The following is a 21,525-nucleotide window of genomic DNA, read 5'->3' on the forward strand; positions in this document are numbered from 1 at the left end:
CAACGTCTGAAGAGGAGCAAGGATAAACCCAAAAAGCAAATTCGACAACCAAAAAGAAATTTACATTCGGATTAAGCCGTAAAATAAATTCGAAATAGAGCGGAACCATAACAAACTGAAAATGGGATAGCGAGCAACAACCAAAAAGCCATCACATGTTATTGCTTCTAATTTTTAACTGCATCAGTATTTACATACAGTGAAAATAAGTATAACCTAATAAAAAAATCAACAATAAACTATTATCCATTTGCTAAATATTTGGCTGTTAATATCCGTTTACTGTCTACTCATGTCTTATTCCATGTTTTGTGTCATGGATTTATATTAACTGCAAGAAAGTAAGCCAAGTCGAGGAAATGAGTTAGTTAATAAACGTTTCAAACACAATGATTTATTCTAAAATAAATCGTATTATGTAATGGAAAAGCCGATAATTAATGTAATAAATAGCTCTTTGAATAGCTTAACCTACACGCAAAAGACAGAAAACGATCTCATATTCACATTTATAGACGTAACTGAAATGGATAGTCCATTGATAAAGAAAGAGTTAACTGATTCAAGGGCAAGAGGGTCTCATCAAGGAACAAAAAGTTTACAAAACAAAGTTCGATCAATAAAGAAAACTTAATGGTACAGTCATACAGAGAACACATAAATTTAAACTTTTTAACAAGCTTTGCAGCTACGCCTGCAGTTTCCAGGGAGCTCTGGAGTTCCCACCATATACTCTGGATTCTTTGCGCACTCTCCAAGCACCGCCCATCTCTCACAGCTCTCGTTTACATCCGCACAGCTACCGTCATGCGTCACAATCTTATCGAACGAGTCCACGTGGATCCACTTGGTCGCTGACCATTTCTCTCCTTCGATCACAGGACAGCCTCCGTGAAGGCTTAATGTATCTGGGGTTGCGTCTTGGTGGAGGTTGAAGAACAGCAGTGCATCTCCTTTCTTCGGTTTCACTAAATAAACGTAACACAGTGAATCAAAACATGTTTTAGAACACTCTCAGAGATAATAATAGCTCACCAGCAATTCCTTTCTTTGCGCAATCAGAAAGGTCGTCTTTGCTTACAGAAACCTTGAGGCGGGAAGACTCCTGCAGACAAAAGTTTTCATCAGACAGAACCGAGAAACCTTACAGAGAGTGTTCATTGTAAAGATGTAAGTGGGAATACAAACCACTGCATCAGGGAAAACAGTTTCTCCACCCTTTGTGACATTGGAGAGATACATGAGAACGGTTGCAATGCGGTGTCCACCACGGGCGATGTTGACTTTGTCGTGGAAGTAGTCAAAGTGAGCGTCGTATTTTTGACCGTGCTCATATCTTAGCACCTGAAGGTCTTCTCCATTTTCTGTTAACCAGAGAGTGTAAAGGCCTTCGAAACAATAATACTAATATATTCTGAAAAGTTGAGGTTGAATCACTAATTAAACCGTTCAGAAATGTTTTTGTTACCTTTTGGGAGGAATGTCCATGTGGAGAGCTTATCCTCTATACCGGAAACAATAGGATCCTGTGATTAAGCAAATAAAGCTTTACATGAAGATCTAATAGTACAAAAAACATAAACCATGATTGATCATCATAGATACAACTTCGTTGACAAACAACTAGCTCTGGGAAGTAAGCACTAAGCAGAAATGACAAATCAAGATCCAGGAGGTTTATTTAGAAAGATTCATACAAAAACATGATCATTGTAACGCAAAATCAAATCTAATATGTGTGTAAACTCTTCGGTTTTGACTTTTCAGATCCATTATTATCAGGATCAGCAACAGAGATTTAAAGCGATTTTCATAATATAAGAATCAAAAAGACCAATGCCTATTGGAGAAAGACAGCGAGATGAAAGAAGAACAAGTCACCTTTCCTTTGGAGATAAACGTGCCGGAGCTGGTCCGAACGTCACTGACTTGACTGTCCCCATTGTCGTTATCAGCAACCGCAGATCTCTGCAGATTCTCTCTCGCCTTTTTCCCCAGAAAACCAAAAATCAGAAACTGAGAATTAGCACATTGAAGAGAGAAAAAATTCACAATTGAGCTCACAATTTAAATAGTGAGAGCACACTTACAAGGGAGATCAGATGATCACATTCCAGGTCCGTTAGAAAACCTTCATACACAAATGCCCTGAAGACAAAAAAAACACCGATTCATCAGACAAGACTCAAAGCTTTCCAACTTTACTTAGGATTGAGGAAAAAGCAGACCTGGGTTTTGAAGAAACTTGTTTGACTTTAGAAGGGTTGATGATAGAACTCGGAGAACTAATCAGAGCAGTTGATGACTGAAGCATGACGAGGAAGACGGCGACGAGCAACATCCTAATCAATCCGCGGCGAGACATTGACATTAGCTCTTGGGTCAAGAAGGAAGAAGACGTAGAGAGATCGAAAAATTGGGAATGATTTTACTTCTTTTTTTTTTTTTCGTTCTTATCGGAAAAAATGTCAACGGTCGTGAAAAGTTGATGGCTCTCTACCTAATGAGATGGCGGCGACATGCGCACGTCGTTTTGCAATCATGTCTTCAAAAGGAATAATGTTCATAAAAAAAAATAATTGTTTCTTTCTGGGCTGCTTTCCCGCGATAAAGCCCATTAAAATAAAGAGTCAAGGCTTACTCTACCAAAGCCCATTTAAAACAAAAAGCCCATTTTACTTTCGAAACCTTAAAGCGACGTCGTATATGTAAAAGCTAAATCATCCTCGCCGGGAAGTTCCGACGGAGAAACAGAAAACTCGATTCCTTTTTTTTTTTTTGTCTGGTTTTGATTTTAGCCGGCGAAGAATGTGAACGAAGGAGCTTAAAAAGATCAAGGAGATGGCGTTTAAGCCTTTCGGGAAAGATGTAGGACCGGCGATGAGCTCCAAGCCGTCGTCGTTTACAACGTTCGGCGCTTCTGATCCTACTCAATCCACCAGGTGTGTGTTCTTCGATTCCCTATGTACGTAGCTATGCCTAGGGTTCTTAGATTGATTTCACGCTTAGGATCACGCGAAAGTATCACCTAGGCAGCTCTTAGCTTCAGGTTTTGAACCTCAGTTGCTTATTCCGAATGTAGTTTGTAAGTTTTCTTGCTGTTTTCCTTAGGAGGAGCTGCTGGTGTTGTTTGTAATCTTAGGTTTGTGCTCTCTTTTCCTTGAATTGAATTCTAACCATGTGAATTGGGGGGATTGTCTTGTAGTGATTCTCCGATTCAGCCACCGACATATCAAAACCATTCAGGGTATGCAGGACGATCTTTTGGACCAGGTGGTATTCAAAGGTTAGACTAGACCTAGCTCTACAGCTTCTGTTTCTTTATATCCGAGAGAGTGTTAGGTTGTTTGTTAGCCATGAGCATTTTATTAACTTCCTATGTCCTTCACGTTCTAACCTGCGTATCGAAACTTTTGCTTGTAGTGGTCCTCCAATCCAGCGAGCACCGTCTCCTTCAGCTTCTCAAAACCCTTCACCCTCTGTAGGGCAACCTTACTGACCACGTGGACTACAAAGGTTAGATATTCTTAAATGTATGGCTTGATCTTTTAGATTTTATGTGCCTGATGATGATGTTAGGGTGGTTACTCGTTTCATTATTAATTTTTTCTTGTACTCTCTGGTTTTCTTCTCTGTTTAGATTCTAGCTTAAATTGTTATGTTTTTTCTTGCTTGCAGTAGTCCTGCAATGAATCGAACATCACCACCTGTGGCTTTTCAAAATCCCTCACACTCCTCAGGACAATCTTACCGACCTGGTGGAACTCAGAGGTTAGAAATTCTTATTCTTATGGCTTCTTTTTCCCTCCTTAAGTGTGTTGGGAAAGTTCTGATCTGATAATCTGGTGATGGGATTAGCCAAGTTATATACGTTTTGGTAAAAGTTCTGCTTGAATCTATTGAATGGAACAGTTAAATGCGATGTTTTCAGGAGCCCCGGACCTGTCAATGTACATTGGGGTCCAGAAGCTTTTCCACGCCCAATCCCCTCTGTGAGACCTTACCAATTTCCTGGAGTTCAGAGGTAAAAGTTTACATGTGATATTTTCTGACTTAGAAGACTGTCATGTCCACAGCTTGGCAGCAGTGTTGATTACACAATTCAAATTATTTCAGTTTCCTGCATTAGATCGTATAATAGCAGTAGGAAGACAGAGCAGGGTTTGGCGGAGTGCTACAGGTTCCTCTGCCCATCTGAATGCCTTATGGATAAGGGATTACTATTGCAGGGGCTTTGAAAACAAAACGAGATCATGTCGCCCAGATCATCTGAATGCCTTATGGATTTGGCTTATATACGTTAGGAACAAACTGTTGGATTCTTCTGGACGAGTTCCCTGAATCTCACGTGCTTCGTTCTTCCTCGCAGGCCTACTTTAAATCCTCAGTTTGGGCATGATGAATCTAGGAATTTCCAAAAGGATCATAGTGAACGTAGTCTAGCCACGTCTTCAGCTAGTACATCACACACTCTTTCCAGAAGTGGAACTGATGTTGTTGAGATTGGTCGATCACAAGATTCAAAAAGGAAAAGGTTGTTTATGCCTTTCCTTTAGATGAAGGCCATTTATGCCAGCAGGCTCTAGACATTATGCCTGTTCTGTAGCACTATCATATCCTTGGCTTTCTTAACATTTGTCCATTTGCGACAGTTTGTACACCTTCTGTGTTATGCGTTATGTACTGTTCTTTTTCGGATTTCAAAAGTTTAATGTGTGGTTATGGTGTTAGAAAATGAATTTTCACACACGGATGGCTGTGATGTTTGGTGATCTCATGATTTTTGATGTAACTAATTTCAATCTAAAAATCCTCACCTTTAATTGCAGTCGTTCAGATGTTCTTCCTGATCGGAGTTTAGGGGTTTCTCGAAGAAACCATTCGCCAGGATCAGGTTTTGGGATTGGCAGATTGGTAGATGATTTCCAGCAGTCATCTAGTCAAACTTGGATGTAAGCTTTTTATCCTCTTGTCGGTGTCATAATTGTTTTGGTCTATCCCTCCCTCTTTTGCTGTTTGTAAAAAAGAAGATGTCATGAAATATCTCAAATGTGTTATTATATATAGTAATTTGAACCATGCATGTGTCTTTTCTTCCTTGATTTCTATACTGATTATAAGTTTGTCGTCTTGCTGATTTCTGAAACTTGCGTCCTGGTACCTTTTCTCATGTTTTCGTAGACGCTCTCCCTCTTCCGCGGACAATAATCCGGTGAGGTCGAGGATCAATCCCAATCGGTTGATCCATCAGGAACAGAGCCCAAGCTCTTCATTCCCTTATGCACATGAAGCAGCTGAAATCCAGGAAGCCACAAAAAGAAAATCTTCGGCTATAGCACCTTCTGATAGTTTTCTTCACAACAACCCTGTATTTTCTCAAGATGATACTCGAAGGTACTTTTATCTTTAGCAAGTTGGAGTATAAGCGTACTTACCTTAAATTTAAATGGTTACATGAAAATATTACACTGCTAACCTGTGAAGTCATGATTATGTCTCTTGCAGTTTTATCTTAGTGTTCTTGCAAAAAGTCTCTGTCTGGTTGGATGTGCCTTAAACTTGCTCTTAGTTAAACATGCTGTTTGTATGACAGGTCATCGACATCTCCTCCTGGCACAAAGTCATTTATGCTTTCAAGAAGCTCAGATTCCCAATTTACTGGGCAGTCCTCCTCTGTAAATAATTTCAGTAATGCGGTTAAGACAAGTAGTTCACCTGCAACAAAAAGGACGAGATCTCCACCTTTTTATCCAGTGGAGGATGATATCCAGGGAAACTCTTTTCTTTCTCAAAGCTTTACTGAAGGGTAAATTAAACCACACAGTACTGACTCTTTGTATTAATGTGTGAACCAGTTCTTAAGTTTTCTGAACTTTGTTCATTTTCTACAGAGAAGAGCAAGCCAGGGCAAAGAGACTGGCCCGCTTCAAGGGTGAACTGGACCCTGTTCCAGCCCGACCTGTTGATACTCAACTTGCTAAATCAGCTGTAAATAAAACTGTGAAGCTTCTGGACAACAAGCAAATATTCAATTCACAGGAATCAAATAGGGATGTCCTCAAGGGAGATGCTTTGTCTGATTTTGAAAGCTCGGAGCAGCCTTCTCTTATCGTTGGATTATGCCCTGACATGTGTCCTGGTAAGCATAAGCTTGAGACATGCTTATAAAACGACAGCTGAGTGTAGTCTTTGGTTATTTAATCTGATTAGAAAAGAAATGAGTTTAACAATTGATATCTAATTCGAGGGAGTAATGTGATTGTAGAACAAATGTATTGAGGAACTTTTTTTTTCATCTTCTCAGAGTCAGAACGGGGGGAGCGTGAAAAGAAGGGTGACTTGGACCATTATGAGCGTGTGGATGGAGATAGGAACCAGACGAGCAAATCCCTTGCTGTGAAGAAAGTAAGTTTACCTTTTTCAAATCAATTAAGCGTCAGATTCTTTCTTAAGATGACATATGCTAGACCACCCATTCACTATGTTGTATATCTGCCTTTGTATAGTATACCAGGACGGCGGAGCGAGAAGCCATTTTGATACGACCCATGCCAATCCTGCAGAATACTATGGAATATTTGCTGAGTTACCGCCCTTACAATGAAAACTTTCTTGGCATGTATAATTTCCTATGGGATAGGATGAGAGCTATTCGAATGGATCTAAGAATGCAACATATATTCAACCGAGAAGCTATTACTTTACTGGAGCAAATGGTCTGTGATTTCTGATCTTATATAGAGCCCATTAAACATGATGATAAGCGATGTTCTGTGTTGAATGTGTGTTTCTTACTATTGATTTCCTTGTTACAGATAAGACTTCACATCATTGCAATGCATGAGCTATGTGAATATACTAAAGGAGAGGGCTTTTCGGAGGGGTTTGATGCACACCTGAATATTGAGCAGATGAACAAGACATCTGTTGAGTTGTTTCAAATGTATGATGATCACAGGAAGGGAGGAACAACTATTCCTACAGAAAAAGAGTTCCGTGGCTATTATGCTCTTCTCAAACTCGACAAGCACCCTGGCTACAAGGTAAGTATCTTTTTTGGGTGAAATTTGCGGTCAAATTATTTGTGCTATATTCTTAACCTGACTATAAATTCTTCCTGTTAGGTTGAACCGTCTGAGCTTTCTCTTGATCTTGCCAACATGACTCCAGAAATAAGGCAAACTTCAGAAGTTCTCTTTGCCCGCAGTGTAGCCAGGTAGTTCCTTGAACTTGTTTTGGGTGTTCATTTGTTAATGTGATCTAAGTACTAAAACCAGTTGTTGCAATTACAGAGCTGGTAGAACTGGCAACTTCATTGCCTTCTTTCGCCTCGCACGAAAAGCAAGTTATCTTCAAGCATGTCTAATGCATGCTCATTTTTCAAGGGTAGGCGCTTATTTGTGGTGAATTACCGTATTGGTGTGTGGTTAATTCACCGAGATCTAAGTTTTAAAATGTTTCATCAGCTAAGAACTCATGCGCTTACTTCTCTGCACGCGGGTCTCCTAAATAATCAGGGTCTCCCAGTTTCAGATACTTCAAAGTGGATAGGGATGGAGGTAATTTTCCATCTGTTTGCCACTTAATGCATCTCTTTCGTGGTCTATCACAGAGAAATTGCTAGAGGTGTTACATTTTTCTTCCGGTGATGGAATACAGGAAGAGGACATAGAAGCCCTGCTGGAGTACCATGGATTTTCGATAAAAGTGTTTGAAGAGCCATACATGGTAAAGGGTGACCTGTTTCTCCATGCTGATAAGGATTATAAAACAAAATGCTCCAAACTTGTTCACATGAAAAAGTCAAGAACCATTGTGGAAGATGTTTCTGCTCCATCGATAGAAGAAGATGTTTTTGCTCCCTCTCCGTTGTCATCCTTGCCGACAAAGCAAATAAAGGATATCAACAGGAAACACCGCCTCCTCAAAGTCTTAAGAAACAAACATCACTGCGTCTAGTTGATAAAGTAATGACCGATTCCAAGACTTCCCTCTTACTGGAGGAGGACAAGCCAGTGAGGACATCTGTTATAAATCCAGTGCGGCCATCTGATGTAAAACCAGCAGTAGATCAACAAAACCGAAATCACTTTACACCGGCTGGTGAATTTCATTCTCCTGGATTTCCTCAAGCTGAATCCTTGAATTTGAAGAAACAACCTAATGGCGGCCACACTAGTACATCTCCCGCGGAAATTAAATTTCCATTTGCAGAGCATATGCAAACGAATCTTGTGCCCGGTTCTATTTTGCAACAAAGTCCGTTTGCAGTGCACATGCAAACGAATCTAGTGCATGGACCTACTTTGCAACAAAGTCCGAAGTCTATGCCTATGGAGAGTGTGCCTGTAACTACCATTTCAGAGTCTCCAACGCGTGTAGAAAACATATCTGCTTTGGAAGAATCAGTACCTGAAGCTGCGATGACTGTTACCTTGGAAGAGGGTTTCGATGACATTGAACAGGAAGACGAGGATGGACATGAGGACATCACAAGTCAGTATGAAGAGGAAGTGGCGAAGGCTAAGCTCAAGTTGATCATAAGGTCTACCAGCTCATGCAAGTTGATTCTTGGTTTATGTTACTTTTTGTTTAACTTTTCTTTTCTAAAATTTTCACAGATTATGGAAGCGGTGGTCTTCACGTCAAAGTGAATTGCGGGAGCGTCGACAGTTAGCTGCAGCTGCTGCACTGAATTCTCTAACCCTGGGCACTCCTATCCGACTCAGCAAAACTGATGTAAGTTTCAGTTTTCTTCCCTGTAACATGTGCTGGTCATTGCTTTTTGTCAAGGGAGCAATAAAAGTGTTTTAAGTCATTTACTGTTGAGGTTGGTAGTCTAATTTCGGTTCTCGCGTCATACACAGCACTAGAGGGCGTGCGGTGAGTTTGACATTGATCAAGCGATGAAGAGGAGATTTGAAGAACGGGAAAAATCATGGTCAAGGCTGAATATTTCAGATGTGGTTGCTGATATATTAGTCGAAAGGAATCCTGACTCAAAATGCATATGGTGGAAGGTCATCCTATGTACTCAGATTAAATCAGTTGACTCATCAAGTCAAGATACACATTCAGCAGCCAGTCGATGGTTATCATCAAAGCTTATCCCTGACACAGAACATAGTATCTCCGATGATAATCTACTGTTTTCATCTCCCGGTGTGTCGGTATGGAATAAATGGGTTGCAAGTGGGTCTGATTCAGATTCCAGATGCTGTCTCTCAGTAGCTAGGGATGTAGAAGCTGATAATGATCCACGTGGTGCAAGTGCAGTTCTCTTCCTTGCATCTAAAAGCATCCCTCTGAATCTCCAGAGAGAACATCTTAACCGCATTCTCGAATCAGTACCTAACCGTTCACTCCTTCCCCTTCTCGTTCTAACCAGCTCAAGCAATGGAGAAAGCGTGGGTCCCGATACAAATCTCGTCTCTGAGCTAGGCCTCCATGATATCAACAAATCAAAGATAGCAAGCTTCACCGTCGTTTCTATCGCTAATTACTCCCAGAAGGGACACGAAGTTCGTTTTTTCAGCGATTCGCGGCTAAGGGACGGACTCAAATGGCTTGCGGGAAATTCACCTCCGCTACCAAATCTTCATCACGTTAAACCGCGGGAACTTGTTCTGACGCATTTTAGTTTTTCTCTAGAGTTGCTTAAGCAGATGTCGGATCAGGAAGTTGGTCCTAACATATGCATATCAGCCTTCAACGAGGCGCTGGAAACATCTAAAAGAAACATCACTTCTGCTGCTGAAGCAAATCCGATCTGTTGGCCTGGCCCTGAGACAATGTTGCTCGACAGTAATAGAAAAGAACATTTAATGGCGAAGAGGTATCTACCTGAACTAGACTGGAGCAGTGCAGAGAGCATCGAACAATTCAACTCCGTTCTCGAGAACTGCAAGCTTCCATATTTTGAAGATGACTTGACATGGTTAACACTAGGATGTGCTTCAGGCGCTGAGATAGAGAAGCATACGCAACGGCTTGAGGGATGCTTAGTTGAGTACTTGACACAGACAAGCAATCTTATGGGAGACTCGTTAGCCAGCAAAGAAGCGGGAGTGATGTTACAAAGAAACACTACCCTCGAACTCCATAACTCAAGCTACTACCATATCATCCCGAGATGGATCGGGATCTTCCAGAGGATCTTCAACTGGCGGATAATGGATGTGCTAGATTCGTCTTCTTCCTCAGCTTACGTACAGAAGTCTGATCTCGCCATATCAGCTTCAAGCTATGCTGATAAGTTCTTGTCTGAAGATGCATCGTACCAATCTTCTCGTCCAAAGCAATGGTCCAAATCAGCTGCACCCCCTTGAAGTCGTCTCCTAAAGTAGAATATGTTCAGACAGAGAGGCTTGTTGATGATCATAGAGACATAGATGAGTCAATGTTGGAGAAGAGTAGAGAAGCTTCGAGAAGGATTGATATGATGATAACTGAGGACGATGAGTTAGCTGTTAAAAGAAAAGAAGCTGCGGAGAAGAAGACGGTGAAGGGTAGAGAGAGTGAGAGATTAGATAAACTGTTGGAGAAATGTACAGAACAGCATAGCCAAGAAGCTCTGCATTTACTTTTGAACTTTCTTCATCCCTTTTGGCGTTTAATGTTGTTGTTACTTTAACTTTGCTATATATGCTGAATCTGTGACATAGAGAGAGAGTACAGAAGAAACAACCATCATCATCATTCATTACACAGGTTTTTTAACTGTACAGGGATAATTGTGATATCATCTGTCCTATTCTCATGTTGTAACCACAGTTTGTATGATTCCGCTTTGTAAAACAAACAAAGATTTTTTTGACAAATCGATGACTTGTTTTCCCGAGATAAACTTTTCTCGTATCATTGTCCTTCTATAGCGGGTCGGGTATCTCAAACATTTTCCTGACCCGGTAAGCTTTCACGAAAGTATCGTTTCAGTTAATAAATGGCATAATGGGCTTGCTTGATATCTCTATTGGGCCTTTCTTACACGTAGATTTACTATCACTCAAGTCTTCAACTGTAATTTTGGCTTTTAATGGTCTTGATGATAATTAGTAGGATAAAACACTTTGGTAAGTGGAGGACCCACAACCACGAGAGATGAGCTGATCACATACCCAAAAGTTAAGGAATCGTAGGACCTAGTTAAAGCCAGTGGCCCCATATCCATCACTCCTTTGCGTGACAGCTACGTTTCTTCGGTTTGGGATCTTTTTCATTTGTTACCATATATATAGATAGTATTATTACTAAAAGAAGCAACTTGTCTTTCTACCAGTAGCACGTGCACGCAAAAATTCATGCACTGCACTCAAATACAGCACAGAATATACTGCAGTCTTTTTATGATATTTTTCCCTTCCACGAATGCTTTTTTTTTGTCACTGAAATATTTCATCAGAGAAAACTAATTTGAATTGAGCTCCAAAGAACCCAACAAAATAAGAAAGGCTGAATAGCCTTTTTAGTTAAACTAGAAAAACGCTAAAAATAAATTGTTACAAACTCAGAAGAAATCGATCGAATGTCTTTCACAATTCCGATGATTTCTTTTGACTGAAAATTGCCGGCGATAACTCGGATGAGCGTTAAACTGTCGGAGAGAACCTTGAGTGTAGAGGCTAGCGCCTTTGTTTAAGTTATCCTTTTATTTTTTTGATATTCCAGGGGTTCCCGGCTTCGCGGGTCATTCCCCTGGTCCCGGTCAGGCAGCGGTCCACTTCACCCGGGAGGGCTTTACCTGGGCTGGATCGAACCCAGTACCGCTTTGGTGTCCAGAAGAGGCAGAGTAGTTTCCGCATGGGGAGGGAATCGAACTCGGATGGTGGTTGCCACCACAGGTCCGTCCTGCCACTTAAACTACCTCGTCCGGACTAGTTATCCTTTTATTACATGTATTTTATTAGTTAAACTATTGTTTTAGCATATATTGGGCGGTATCGATTTTCAGTTTTCCTTTGCAAATATATTTTTAATTGAACTTGAAGAAACTGTCACAATAACGACTCGTGTTGGTGTAAGCATGCATCTCTGGTCTCTTTTTTTTTTGGGAAGCCAACAAGCCTTTAGTATTTGAAGCACTTTAGAAATTCAACGACTTTCCACAGATTTGGTTAATACATTTATATGAGAATGACATGGCATGCGTGAAGAATGGAAAGTAACATACACATTTTTCTTAATTTTTGAAATGTGGAGTGAGTCTCACACACTTTCTTAACTAGTTCAGTTGGTATGATGTTATCGCAAGATGGTTACCAAATTAAGTGAAGAGACTTGAAACATCTAGATCTATTTTTATAAGAACATTTGTTTTTTTTTTTCTTCTTGAACTACATGAAAACCATATGCTTTACAATTTTAGAACAAAATTGTTATTCTAATTTTAGAACTTTATAAAAAAATAACCGCCGGCACAATCAACTGAACGACAGCAAAGCAAATTGATTAGCACAATCTAAAAACTCTCCCCAATTTAATCAGACAACCGGCTTCTCTTCTTCTCTATTTCAAAGGAAATAGATTTTTTGTGACAAAAGATTGTGTGGAAAACACTCCGAACTTCAATCTCTTCCTCACATTCCTACTGCTAATAAAACAAGCCTCTCCTCAAAACCCTTTATTCTAGCCCCTCCCTACCAATGGCTCCTCTATTAACTATTCATCTTTTTAAATTGTAATAAACCTTTTTTAAAAACCCAAAAAATAAAAATAAAAGACTTTACCTGAGAATCAGGTTCAGGATGGCCTCAAGGAGCCTCTCCTACACACAACTCCTTGGCCTCCTGTCCTTTATCCTCCTCTTGTTCACAACCTCCTCAACCGCGGTTCGTGTTGGAGTCATTCTCCATAAGCCCTCTGCTCCAACCCTCCCTGTATTCAGAGAAGCCCCAGCTTTCAGAAACGGTGATCAATGTGAGGCTGATAAGATTCATATAGCCATGACTCTCGACACAAACTACCTCCGTGGAACAATGGCTGCTGTCTTGTCTCTCCTACAACATTCAACTTGTCCTGAAAACCTCTCTTTTCATTTCCTCTCCCTTCCTCATTTCGAAAACGACCTCTTCTCCAGCATCAAATCAACTTTTCCTTACCTAAACTTTAAGATTTATACGTTCGACCCAAACCTAGTCCGCAGCAAAATCTCCAAGTCCATCAGACAAGCACTTGATCAACCCTTAAATTACGCGAGAATCTACCTCGCGGATATCATTCCTACCAGCGTCAACCGGATCATATACCTAGACTCGGACCTTGTTGTGGTCGACGACATAGAGAAGCTATGGCATGTAGAGATGGAAGGTAAAGTCGTGGCAGCTCCAGAGTACTGCCACGCGAACTTCACCTACTATTTCACAAAAGCTTTCTGGTCGGACCCGGAACTAGTCAAAGTCCTTGAAGGAAAACGCCCGTGTTATTTCAACACGGGCGTTATGGTCGTGGACGTTGGTAAATGGAGGAGAGGGATGTACACACAGAAGGTAGAAGAGTGGATGACGGTACAGAAGCAGAAGAGGATATACCATTTGGGATCATTGCCTCCGTTCTTGCTGATATTCGCCGGAGATATAAAAGCTGTTGATCACCGGTGGAACCAGCATGGTCTAGGAGGTGATAATTTTGAAGGGAAATGTAGAACGTTGCATCCAGGTCCGATAAGTCTTCTTCATTGGAGTGGGAAAGGGAAGCCATGGTTAAGATTAGATTCGAGAAAGCCTTGTATTGTTGATCATCTTTGGGCTCCGTATGATCTGTACCGTTCATCAAGACATTCATTAGAAGAGTAGAGGCAAAAAAGAACATAAGAAGATGGCACATATATATACTAGGAGATGGAGACGATCCATGCATGGAGCGATCGAAGAGAGCCAAAAAAACAAGTGTAGCAAAAAAAAAAGAGAAACCAAGAGAGAAAGATTTTGTAACACAAACTCTTAACGTAAACAAGACGTTGTGCATTGAGCTTTGGTAGTGGGATGGTATATCATGCAGATGGACTTTTTTTTTCTCCTTCGTTTCATGTTTGTTTTGTTCTACCTCTCTTTGCTTCGACGTGTAATATTGTATATAGGGTAGTATTACTGCGAAACTGGAGGATTGAATTCATTTCTCTAGAGATCTGATTCTGTTAGAATCCGTTACGGGTTGTTCATATATAATGTCTCTCCTTCTCAAACCCTAGTTGAGGTACAGAAGAAATTTTACCCCAGGATAAGATCATGCACGTCTCGATTTAGCTAGGAGTAAAAGGAGCAACTGTAAGAGATTCCGAGCTTGCTATGCTGCTCCACTGAATTAAAATCAAAGAAGTTGACTCTTCTTCACTGATGAGGCTTCAGCATATAGAGCATTTACCGAAAAATTCAATATTTTCGTAAGGATTAACACATAGATTTTGAGAACAATTCAAAAATATGAAAATACTGTTTTAATGCACAGTTGCATCATTCACTAACATACGATGAAGGTCAAAAATGTTTAGAACTTTTGTTGTCTCCGTTTCTCTAGAGAATAGCAATTTTATAGTGGTTAGTCCACCAATTTAGGGAGTTTTATGAAGTTTTACTAAATTAATTGACAAAAAAATAAAACGATATCCATGTACCATGAAAGAGAGTTTAATATACATTAATACAAATATAGAATGTGTTTACATATTTTAAAACAACACTAAAGATCATAGGCTTCAGTATATAGAGCATTTACCGAAAAATTCAATATTTTCGTGAGGGTTAACACATAGATTTTGAGAAAAGTTCAAAAATACAAAAATATTGTTTTAATGCATAGTTGCATCCTTCAATAACATATGGTGATGGTCAAAGAGGTTTGAAATTTTTTTTGTCTCCGTTTCTCTAGAAAAGAGCGATGTGATAGTGGTTAGTCCACCAATTTAAGGAGTATTATAAAGTTTTACTAAATTAATTGAAACAAAATTAAAACGATGATCATGTACCATGAAAGAAAGTTTAATATACATTAATACATTAATACAAATGTAGAATGTATTTAAAAATTTTAAAACAACAATAAAGATCATAGGCTTCAGTATATAGAGCATTTACCGAAAAAATCAATATTTTCGTAACACATAGATTTTGAGAAAAATTCAAAAATATGAAAATACTGTTTTAATGAATAGTTGCATCCTTCAATAACATATGATGAAGGTCAAAGAGGTTTAGAATTTTTGTTGTCTCCGTTTCTCTAGAAAATAGCGATTTTATAGTGGGTTAGTCCACCAATTTAGGGAGTATTATGAAGTTTTACTTAATTAATTGACAAAAAATTAAAACGATGCTCATGTACCATGAAAGAGTGTTTAATATACATTAATACAAATGTAGAATGTGTTTAGAAATTTTAAACCTACACTAAAGATCATAGGCTTGAGTTAATAAAGCATTTACTGAAAAATTCAATATTTTCGTAGCGGGTTATTAACACATAGATTTTGAGAAAAAATCAAAAATGTGAAAATATTGTTTTAATGAATAGTTACATCTTTCACTAACATATGATGAAGGTCAAAGAGGTCTAGAACTTTTGTTGTCTCTGTTTCTCTAGAAAATAGCGATTTTATAGTGGTTAGTCCACCAATTTAGGGAGTATTATGAAGTTTTACTAAATTAATTGAAACAAAATTAAAACGATGCTCATGTTCCATGAAAGAGAGTTTAATATACATTAATACAAATGTAGAATATGTTTAGAAATTTTAAAACAACAATAAAGATCATAGGCTTTAGTATATAGAGCATTTACCGAAAAATTTAATATTTTCGTAGGGGTTAACACATATTTTTGGAGAAAAGTTCAAATATATGAAAATATTATTTTAATGCATAGTTCCATCCTTCACTAACATATGATGAGGGTCAAAGAGGTTTGAAACTTTTGCCGTCTTCGTTTCTCTAGAAAATAGCGATTTGATAGGGGTTAGTCCACCAATTTAAGGAGTATTATGAAGTTTTACTAAATTAATTGACAAAAAATTAAAACGATGCCCATGTACTATGAAAGAGAGTTTAATATACATTAATATAAATGTAGAATGTGTTTATAAATTTTAAAACAATACTAAAGATCATAGGCTTCAGTATATAGAGCATTTACCGAAAAATTCAATATTATCCTAGAGGTTAACACATAGATTTTGAGAAAATTCAAAAATATGAAAATACTATTTTAATGCATATTTGCATCCTTCACTAACATATTATGAAGTTTAAATAGGTTTGTAACATTTGTTGTCTCCGTTTTTCTAGAGAATTGCGATTTTATAGAGGTTAGTCCACCAATTTAGAGAGTATTATGAAGTTTTACTAAATTAAATGACAAAAAATTAAAACGATGCCCATGTACCATGAAATAGAGTTTAATATACATTAATATAAATGTAGAATGTGTTTATAAATTTTAAAACAACACTAAAGATCATAGGCTTTAGTATATAGAGCATTTACCGAAAAATTCAATATTATCGTAGAGGTTAACTCATAGATTTTGAGAAAATTCAAAAATATAAAAATACTGTTTTAGTACATATTTGAATCTTTCACTAACATATAATGAAGGTCAAAGATGTTTAGAACTTTTGTTGTCTCCGTTTCTCTAGAAAATAGAGATTTTATAGTTGTTAGTCCACCAATTTAGGGAGTATTAAGAAGTTTTACTAAATTAATTGACAAAAAATTAAAACGATGCTCATGTACCATGAAAGAGTGTTTAATATACATTAATACAAATGTAGAATGTGTTTAGAAATTTTAAACATACACTAAAGATCATAGGCTTGAGTAAATAGAGCATTTATTGAAAAATTCAATATTTTCGTAACACATAGATTTTGAGAAAAATTCAAAAATATGAAAATATTGTTTTAATGAATAGTTACATCTTTCAATAACATATGATGAAGGGCAAAGAGGTTTAGAACTTTTGTTGTCTCCGTTTCTCTAGAAAATAACGATTTTATAGTGGGTTAGTCCACCAATTTAGGGAGTATTATGAAGTTATACTAAATTAATTGACAAAAAATTAAAACGATGCTCATGTACCATGAAAGAGTGTTTAATATACATTAATACAAATTTAGAATGTGTTTAAAATTTTAAACCTACACTAAAGATCATAGGCTTGAGTAAATAGAGCATTTACTGAAAAATTCAATATTTTCGTAGGGGTTAACACATATTTTTGGAGAAAAGTTCAAATATATGAAAATACTGTTTTAATGCATATTTGCATCCTTCACTAACATATGATGAGGGTCAAAAAGGTTTGAAACTTTTGTCGTCTTTGTTTCTCTAGAAAATAGCGATTTGATAGGGATTAGTCTACCAATTTAAGGAGTATTATGAAGTTTTACTAAATTAATTGACAAAAAATTAAAACGATGCCCATGTACTGTGAAAGAGAGTTTAATATACATTAATATAAATGTAGAATGTGTTTATAAATTTTAAAACAATACTAAAGATCATAGGCTTCAGTATATAGAGCATTTACCGAAAAATTCAATATTATCCTAGAGGTTAACACATAGATTTTGAGAAAATTCAAAAATATGAAAATACTATTTTAATGCATATTTCCATCCTTCACTAACATATTATGAAGTTCAAAGAGGTTTGTAACATTTGTTGTCTCCGTTTTTCTAGAGAATTGCGATTTTATAGAGGTTAGTCCACCAATTTAGAGAGTATTATGAAGTTTTACTAAATTAAATGACAAAAAATTAAAACGATGCCCATGTACCATGATATAGAGTTTAATATACATTAATATAAATGTAGAATGTGTTTATAAATTTTAAAACAACACTAAAGATCATAGGCTTTTGTATATAGAGCATTTACCGAAAAATTCAATATTATCGTAGAGGTTAACACATAGATTTCGAGAAAATTCAAAAATTCAAAAATATTGTTTTAATGCATATTTGCATCTTTCACTAACATATGATGAAGGTCAAAGATGTTTAGAACTTTTGTTGTCTACGTTTCTCTAGAAAATAGAGATTTTATAGTAGTTAGTCCACCAATTTAGGGAGTATTATGAAGTTTTACTTAATTAATTGACAAAAAATTAAAACGATGCTCATGTACCATTAAATAGTGTTTAATATACATTAATAAAAATGTAGAATGTGTTTAGAAATTTTAAACATACGCTAAAGATCATAGGCTTGAGTAAATAGAGCATTTACTGAAAAATTCAATATTTTCGTAGGGGTTAACACATAGATTTTGAGAAAAATTCAAAAATATGAAAATATTGTTTTAATGAATAGTTACATCTTTCAATAAGATATGATGAAGGTCAAAAGGCTTAGAACTTTTGTTGTCTCCGTTTCTCTAGAAAATAGCGATTTTATAGTGGGTTAGTCCACTAATTTAGGGAGTATTATGAAGTTTTACTAAATTAATTGACAAAAAATTAAAACGATGCTCATGTACCATGATAGAGTGTATAATATACATTAATAAAAATGTAGAATGCGTTTAGAAATTTTAAACCTACACTAAAGATCATAGGTTTGAGTAAATAGAGCATTTACTGAAAAATTCAATATTTTCATAGGGGTTAACACATAGATTTTGAGAAAAATTCAAAAATATGAAAATATTGTTTTAATGAATAGTTACATCTTTCAATAACATATGATGAAGGTCAAAGAGGTTTAGAACTTTTGTTGTCTCCGTTTCTCTAGAAAATAGCGATTTTATAGTGGGTTAGTCCACCAATTTAGGGAGTATTATGAAGTTTTACTAAATTAATTGACAAAAAATTAAAACGATGCTCATGTACCATGAAAGAGTGTTTAATATTCATTAATACAAATGTAGAATGTGTTTAGAAATTTTAAAACAACAATGATCATAGGCTTCAGTATACCGAAAATTCAATATTTTCGAAGGGGGTTGTTAACATAGAGATTTTGAAAAAAAATCAAAATATGAAAATACTGTTTTAATGCATAGTTGCAACGTTCGCTAAGATATGATGAGGGTCAAAGAGGTTTGAAACTTTTTTTGTCTCTGTTTCCCTAGAAAATAGCTATTTTATAGTGGTTAGTCCACCAATTTAGGGAGTATTACGAAGTTTTACTAAATTAATTGAAAAAATTTAAAACGATGTCCATGTACCATGAAAGAGAGTTTAATATACATTAATACAAATATAGAATGTGTTTACATATTTTAAAACAACACTAAATATCATAGGCTTCATTATATAGAGCTTTTACTGAAAAAATTCAATATTTTCGTAGGGGTTTACACATAGTTTTTGAGAAAATTTCAAAAATATAAGAATAGTGTTTTAATGCATTGATGCTTCATTCACTAACATATGATGATGGTCAAAGAAGTTTGGAACTTTTGTTGTCTCCGTTTCTCTAGAAAATAGCGATTTGATAGTTGTTAGTCAACCAATATAGGGAGTATTATGAAGTTTTACTAAATTAATTGACAAAAAATTAAAAAGATGTCCATGTACCATGAAAAAGAATTTAATATACATTAATACAAATATAGAATGTGTTTACATATTTTAAAACAACACTAAAGATCAGAAGCTTTAGTATATCGAGCATTTACCGAAAAATTCAATATTTTCGTAGGGGTTAACACATAGATTTTGACTAAAATTCAAAAATATGAAAATATTGTTTTAATGAATAGTTGCATCCTTCAATAACATATGATAAAGGTCAAAGAAGTTTAGAATTTTTGGTATCTCCGTTTCTCTAGAAAATAGCGATTTTATAGTGGATTAGTCCACCAATTTAGGGAGTATTAAGAAGTTTTACTAAATTAATTGACAAAAAATTAAAATGATGCTCATGTACCATGAAAGAAAGTTTAATATAAATTAATACAAATGTAGAATGTGTTAAGAAATTTTAAGACAACAATAAAGATCATAGGCCTCGATATATAGAGCATTTACCGAAATTGGAAGGTTAACACCTAGATTTTGAGAAATTTATATTGAGAAATTGTATTAATGTATATTAAATTCAATATTTTCGTAGAGGTTAACAACTAGATTTTGAGAAAATTCAAAAATAAGAAAATACTGTTTTAATGAATAGTTGCATCCTTAAATAACATATGATAAAGGTCAAAAAAGTTTGAAACTTTTGTTGTCTCCGTTTCTCAAGAAAATAGCGATTTTATAGTGGGTAAGTCCACCAATTTAGGGAGTATTATGAAGTCTTACTAAATTAATTGACAAAAATTTAAAACGATGCTCATGTACCATGAAATAGTGTTTAATATACATTAATACAAATGTAGAATGTGTTTAGAAATTTTAAACCTACATTAAAGATCATAGGCTTGAGTAAATAGAGCATTTACTAAAAATTCAATATTTTCGTAGGGTTAAACACATAGATTTTGAGAAAAATTCAAAAATATGAAAATATTGTTTTAATGAATAGTTACATCTTTCACTAATATATGATGAAGATCAAAGAGGTTTAGAACTTTTGTTGTCTCTGTTTCTCTAGAAAATAGCGATTTTATAATGGTTAGTCCATCAATTTAGGGAGTATTATGAAGTTTTACTAAATTAATTGAAACAAAATTAAAACGATGCTCATGTTCCATGAAAGAGAGTTTAATATACATTAATACAAATATAGAATATGTTTAGAAATTTGAAAACAACCATAAAGATCATAGGCTTCAGTATATAGAGCATTTACCGAAAAATTTAATATTTTCGTAGGGGTTAACACATATTTTTGGAGAAAATTTCAAATATATGAAAATACTGTTTTAATGCATACTTGAATCATTCACTAACATATGATGAGGGTCAAAAAGGTTTGAAACTTTTGTCGTCTTCGTTTCTCTAGAAAATAGCAATTTGATAGGAGTTAGTCAACCAATTTAAGGAGTATTAGGAAGTTTTACTAAATTAATTGAGAAAAAATTAAAACGATGCCCATATACTGTGAAAGAGAGTTTAATATACATTAATATAAATGTAGAATGTGTTTATAAATTTTAAAACAATACTAAAGATCATAGGCTTCAGTATATAGAGCATTTACCGAAAAATTCAATATTATCCTAGAGGTTAACACATAGATTTTGAGAAAATTCAAAAATATGAAAATACTATTTTAATGCATATTTGCATCCTTCACTAACATATTATGAAGGTCAAAGAGGTTTGTAACCTTTGTTGTCTCCGTTTTTCTAGAGAATTGCGACTTTATAGAGGTTAGACCACCAATTTAGAGAGTATTATAAAGTTTTACTAAATTAAATGACAAAAAATTAAAACGATGCCCATGTACCATGAAAGAGAGTTTAATATACATTAATATAAATGTAGAATGTGTTTAGAAATTTTAAAACAACACTAAAGATCATAGGCTTTAGTATATAGAGCATTTACCGAAAAATTCAATATTATAGTAGAGGTTAACACATAGATTTTGAGAAAATTCAAAAATATGAAAATACTGTTTTAATGCATATTTGCATCCTTCACTAACAT

At 35.9% G+C, this 21,525-nt stretch overlaps 3 protein-coding genes across 3 annotated transcripts; 2 read left to right on the top strand and 1 right to left on the bottom strand.

Moving 5' to 3' along the window:
- Positions 1-518: 518 nt before the first annotated feature.
- LOC125587958 (prolyl 4-hydroxylase 2-like) lies at positions 519-2,538 on the bottom strand. Its single transcript, XM_048759407.1, has 7 exons — positions 2,229-2,538; positions 2,091-2,148; positions 1,882-1,986; positions 1,469-1,526; positions 1,189-1,364; positions 1,036-1,105; positions 519-968 (listed from the first exon to the last, which is right to left on the bottom strand). Exons 1-7 carry the CDS (start codon positions 2,369-2,371, stop codon positions 673-675), a joined length of 906 nt encoding a protein of 301 aa, XP_048615364.1. The 5' UTR covers positions 2,372-2,538; the 3' UTR covers positions 519-672.
- Positions 2,539-2,714: 176 nt separating this feature from the next.
- Positions 2,715-10,840, top strand: LOC106401707 (SAC3 family protein B). Its single transcript, XM_013842267.3, is given in 22 exon segments — positions 2,715-2,942; positions 3,206-3,286; positions 3,424-3,516; positions 3,679-3,771; positions 3,932-4,024; positions 4,370-4,534; positions 4,830-4,952; positions 5,182-5,394; positions 5,594-5,806; positions 5,892-6,139; positions 6,305-6,405; positions 6,507-6,716; positions 6,816-7,043; positions 7,125-7,216; positions 7,293-7,386; positions 7,467-7,559; positions 7,660-7,885; positions 7,888-8,545; positions 8,622-8,739; positions 8,868-10,296; positions 10,299-10,548; positions 10,550-10,840. Coding segments are annotated over 22 exon segments (4,962 nt in total). The 5' UTR covers positions 2,715-2,841; the 3' UTR covers positions 10,590-10,840.
- Positions 10,841-12,518: 1,678 nt separating this feature from the next.
- Positions 12,519-13,805, top strand: LOC106400280 (probable galacturonosyltransferase-like 4). Its single transcript, XM_013840655.3, has one exon. The coding sequence runs from the start codon at positions 12,744-12,746 to the stop codon at positions 13,788-13,790; it is 1,047 nt and encodes a 348-aa protein (XP_013696109.1). The 5' UTR covers positions 12,519-12,743; the 3' UTR covers positions 13,791-13,805.
- Positions 13,806-21,525: the final 7,720 nt, after the last annotated feature.

This window comes from Brassica napus, chromosome C5 (assembly GCF_020379485.1).
Source record: "Brassica napus cultivar Da-Ae chromosome C5, Da-Ae, whole genome shotgun sequence".
Taxonomy (NCBI): domain Eukaryota; kingdom Viridiplantae; phylum Streptophyta; class Magnoliopsida; order Brassicales; family Brassicaceae; genus Brassica; species Brassica napus.